General features: G+C 32.1%; 1 protein-coding gene across 1 annotated transcript in view; it reads left to right on the forward strand.

The window, feature by feature from the left end:
* Nucleotides 1-3,310, forward strand: part of LOC110032800 (vegetative cell wall protein gp1) — a 3,758-nt gene extending 448 nt beyond the window's left edge. Inside the window, exons 2-5 of the mRNA XM_020736556.1 lie at nucleotides 7-92; nucleotides 267-364; nucleotides 2,144-2,208; nucleotides 2,280-3,310. Coding sequence (XP_020592215.1) covers nucleotides 7-92; nucleotides 267-364; nucleotides 2,144-2,197 — 238 coding nt within the window. The 3' untranslated portion in view covers nucleotides 2,198-2,208; nucleotides 2,280-3,310. The remainder of the gene's footprint in view (nucleotides 1-6; nucleotides 93-266; nucleotides 365-2,143; nucleotides 2,209-2,279) is intronic.
* Nucleotides 3,311-5,395: the final 2,085 nt, after the last annotated feature.

Here is a 5,395-nt window from a genome sequence, read left to right on the forward strand (position 1 = left end):
GGCCCCGCCACCGCAGTTCGAGAAGACAGCCGCCAAGGGAGCAAGCTCGGTGTTCGGGCTCTTCTGGGATGCTGTGGCGAAGGTTCAAAATGGTAGAGAAGCCAGCCGCCAAGGGAGCAAGCTCGGTGTTCGGGTTCTTCTGGGATGCTGTGGCGAAGGTTCAAAATGGTAGCTTTTGGTGATTGGATGATACTATGTTTGCTTGCTTGAATAAAAAAAAATTAGCTTTTTGAAATTTGTAAATTTTTTGGCGGATTCTGTGGCAGCTCACTCGAGCTTGGATGAGTATTTAGCGGATTGGTTGGGGCTGAACCAGTCGAAGTACCAGTGGGCGCTCAATGATTACTATGAGAACAATGGATCGGTGAGTGAGTTTGTTACCGTAAATTTCTTTTTTTTGTTTTTGAAGTAGTTATAGTGTTTATGAGGATCTGCAGGCTATAAAATTTCAGTATTTTCTAAAAGTTGGTCTTTTTTATAGTAGATGGGGTTGTGATCTGTTAGATTTACATATTGATTTTGGTATTTTCTGCGTCATTGGTTATAAGATCTGTGTTTAATCTACTAAAAGAGAAGAATTCAGCTGCTGGATTTATAATTTTTTTCATATATGGGAACTTAGATGAATTGATGTGCGTCTGAAGGCTCTCATGCTGTAGCTGATTTAACTTTGAATTAACTTCTCTGTGCTTGGAAGTTCATTATATGTAATTTCAATTTTTGTCTCTTATTCTTGTTAAATTTCAATTTTTGTCTTGTGTTCTGAAGAAATTCGAGTTATTATCATTCTGTTTTAATTCAGGTTTCCTGCTTCAAGTTAGGATGCTAAAAACTCGCTCTATTGAGCTTCAATTACTATGCTTTCTTCTGTTTTTAAACTTTTCATAATCATGGAGTTACTCCACTGCTTTAAATTGAGGCTTGATTTCTTCCATTCAAATTATATAATTTATATCCAACAGAACATTTGAAGATTCTTCCTTGGTCTCTAAAGGGTTAAATATAAGGGAAAATTACTACTTTTCTTTTGTGCAACTTGCAAATTGGGATGCCGACAATTTTTAATTTATGGTTACCCTTTTGAAATTGTTTCATACACCTTCTTTATGCTTGTTTTATCTTATTTTTTGGACTGATGCATTTTCAAAAAGCTTGCATTTTGATAATGTTTGATCTTTGTTACTGATTTATTATCTTTAGTCAAAGTTTTTTTGTGAAAATTAATATTTTAGAAGGCAGAGGAATTGCAGGCCAACCTTGTCATTAGATCTTTTTTCTACTATCCCATGTGTTCTTGCATTTAAAATAAGGTCATTAGCATACATACCACTCAATTCCTATTTATTTACATATCTATCACCAATATTTTACTTTTTAACCTTTATACCACCCAATTCTTTTATATCACATAAAAAAGTGCCACCATTTTAACTTTTAAAAAGTGAAATGCACCTTCCTTTTCATGCATGGGTGAGGGGGAATGTATGTAAAAATTGAAGTTTAAGTGTAAGATATGTAAATGCCTTAGAATTGAGTGGTATGGTATGTATGCAAATCTTCTTTTAAAATAAAATAGGAACTTATTTTAAGATTGTAAAGGGATGTATTGATTACTCCTTTTGTGTAGATTGAGATTTAAGCATTAGATTATAGACTGTGATAGATGCAGTTTGCATAATTTATATCTTATGTAGGATTGATGATGTTCTAGTTAGGACTGAGCATTGACTCACATGGGTCCATGTTTGAGCTTTTTAATATATTTTTTTATTTTTTATTATTGGAAGATTTACATATGTACCAATGAATTGTTATATATTTACAAATCTATCTCTTAAACTTTAATTTGTACATATATGCCATCTTACGAATGCATGACAATGTGTATTTTTCCTCTTAAAAGTTAAAATGTTGGTATTTTTGATGTGATATAAAAGATTTGGGTCGTTTAAATGTGAAAAAAACAAAGTTTCGGTATAAATGTTGCAATTTGCAGCATTGCATTTTGTTTATTTACTGTGATGTATTGATGTAGAGCAGAAAATTACAAGGTAAACTTAACAAATTTCAAAAAAAAAAAAAAGTATCTTGACATTGTATCTGCAAGCATTAGAAACTGACATTCATATAAAAATTCTTGCAGAGGAAGGATTGCAGCAAACTGAAGGAACAAGTCAGCAAAGACCAAACAGTGTGATTTGGTGAATGGTATGCATTCTTTTTCAACATTTTTGTCTTTTTTTCTTAGATTTTCAAATTTACAAGCTTTGGATGAACAGATTTTGCAGATGATGATTGCCAAGAAGTGTAATTTGTATAATTATTTGTTTTGGCAAAGAAGAGCTGTTCAGAGAGCTGAGGGAAAGGGGTTACTATGACTGCTGTGCTACAGCATGACAGTTCTTTTGTCTGTAGTTTTATTTATTACATGTATGCTGTATTTTCCCATTCCTCGGTTGAAATTATATGGAATAGAAGGGGGCTAAATGTAAGAACGCTGCACCTCATTTGTGCTCTCTTCTGATGTCTGGCTTATCTCGAATCAATGAAAATATTTTACATCATTTGCTGTAATATATTGTTTTAATTTATGCAATACTTGTGCTATTATGAAATTAAATGATTTGTGCTTGCATTGGTGTTGTGAAATCCGCTTCGCAAAACACCTACAAGAATTGTTCCAAAGAACTCCCTATGTATTGAGTTAGATGATTAAGAATTGATAATAAAATTGCCAAAGAAGATATGTCGAGGGGCTGTTCTTCTTGGATGGAAGAACCTGCAAACTGCTTCAAACCGAAGACCCTTCCTGTTCCTTTCTTGCTCGCGGATTGTTGTTCTCCTTCGTATGCCTGTACAATACTTCTTACGGCAGTTTTAAAATCACCTCTGTGGTTCAATGGCAGTGAAACAAATGCCTGCTTCTTTTGTCTTCGCCAAATGGATAGGAGTTCACCTTGCTAACTGCCGAACTCTCCCTTTCTGCGATTCTTCTCTTTTCTTGCCGTCGACTTTACTGCAAGCCAAGGATTGGGATTGCCGAAGAACCTGCTTGTTGCTGTGTTTCGTGGATGACGAGGGAGATGACAACAGTAACCAAGCAATCTCCCTGAATCCAAGAACCTGAGCTGATATAAAAATTCTTGTTTCAAGAACTGAAAACGCAGCAAGCATGTACAAAAGAAAACCAGAAAAACAGAGGAAAGAAATGTCACAACGAATAAGAACACAAACACAAGAGGATTTACGTGGTTCGGTCCCTAGATCTACATCCACGGAGGGAATCACTATCAAATTCACTAGCACAAAGGAAGAATTATAAGCTCATTACATCGAGGAATCACCAAGATCTCTCTCTCTACAAGACCTCTCCCTCAATTTTAAAGCCTCTCCACTCCTACCTCTTCTTGCTGAATTTTCTTCCTCCTCTTGATCTTCTTGATCAAATTTTTCTCTCCTTGTGGTGATCTACCCATCTCTTAAGACCCCTCATCTATTTATAGATGGATGAGGCTTCCAAGAGGCAAGAAAAAAAATTACAATTATGCCATTTTATGTCATAATTAAGAGTTAATGAATAAAGAACAATTGGTTTTAAAGCAGCTATTTTTGTTTGGAAGGAAGATTTACATACATACCACTCAATTCTTTTGTATTGATATCTGTAACACTTGTACTTCAAGTTTTACATGTATGTGCATTTCCTATGCATGAAAAACTATATTTCCAAAAACGAAATGAATACAACTCTTTATTGATAAAAATCAAATTAAATCAAAATCAAAATAAAAAGCTATCCCAAACATCCTTCTAGTTTATTAGAATCTCAAATCTCAAATCTAAATTGAACTGATTTTTACATTAAATTCCAATAAACTCAAATCTAACATTATAAAGCAGTGGTCTTTAGAAGGAATATTTACATACTTTTTGTTCGTGAACAGCTCGTGTTCGGCTTGTTAAGCAAACGAGCCGAACACGAACACACTTTTTGAGCACGAAATATAAACGAGACGTGTTCGGCTCGTTTACACCCCTAATGAAAACAACACTTTATTGATAAAAATCAAATTAAATCAAAATAAAAATAAAAATAAAAAGCTATCCCAAACATCCTTTTCAAATTAAATCAAAATAAAAATAAAAAGCTATCCCAAACATCCTTTTAGTTTATTAGAATCTCAAATCTAAATTGAACTGATTTTTACATTAAATCCCAATACACTCAAATCTAACATTATAAAGCAGTTGATTTTAGAAGGAATATTTACATACATTGGGCTTAATTACATACATTGGGCTTAATTTTTATGTATTTGCATACATATTCTATGCACGAAAAATTAATATTTAATCTTCTTAAAACTTAAAATGGTGGTCTTTTTAATGCGGCAGGAAAGAATTGGGTGCTATTATTGTAAAAAAATAAATTTTGGTATTAGATATGTAAATACATAAGAATTGGGTGGCGTCTATTTAATTGCCCTTTTTAGATTTGATGTTCCATTTGAAGCGCATTTTCTTTTTTATTTAATTTTTAACGGTTTAGATTTCGAAATTAATCTGGCATTTTTACTAAATTTAAGTTTGTAGTAAACAAAGTAATAATGATAATTTTTATAAACTTTAAATAGTAAAGCATTTTTTCATATAATTAAAAATTAATCTGGCATTTTTACTATATTTTAATGACATTAAATCAATTAATTTAAGTTTGTAGTAAACAAAGTAATAATGATAATTTTTATAACCTTTAAATAGTAAAGCATTTTTTCATATAATTCATAGAATAATTATCTTATAAGATCAAACTAATCTTCAATACGTACACCATGTTTACATATAATATAAATTCATAAAAACTATTTTTTTTGAAAAAAATAATAAAATATTTAGATTAAAAAATTTAAGATATTTATTATCACGTGTCATAAAATTTCGGATCTGTTCATCGTTCTACCTGTATTGTTTTTTCGACTGCCACCACAATTCTGTTTGGAGATTACTTTCTTGTTTGTTTTTGGAAATTTTCGTGGTAAAAAACTCTTTATTTCAACTTAAGCTATTCAAGTGTTAGTGGCTTCAAGAAAATTGTTGTCTGACCTTTTTAAAATAAAATAAATTTGTAATAGTGATTTCAGCTTGAAAAATTTTTTTTTCTGCAGCAGCTTCACAGTTGTAACATCCCTAAACAGACCCTTCATGTTATATGATAGGGGCGTAAAAGAGTCGAACACGAGCTGAGTTCGACTCGTTTATATTTCGAGTTAAAAAAATGTGTTCGTGTTCGGCTTATTTGCTTAACGAGCCGAACACGAGTTGTTCACGAACAAAGAGTCATTTTAACAACTCTAACCTTGTGAGTTTGAGCAAGATTTAAAAATTATTATTTATA

Source organism: Phalaenopsis equestris, unplaced genomic scaffold (genome assembly GCF_001263595.1).
Source record: "Phalaenopsis equestris unplaced genomic scaffold, ASM126359v1 Scaffold001031, whole genome shotgun sequence".
In the NCBI taxonomy this organism is placed as follows: Eukaryota; Viridiplantae; Streptophyta; class Magnoliopsida; order Asparagales; family Orchidaceae; genus Phalaenopsis; species Phalaenopsis equestris.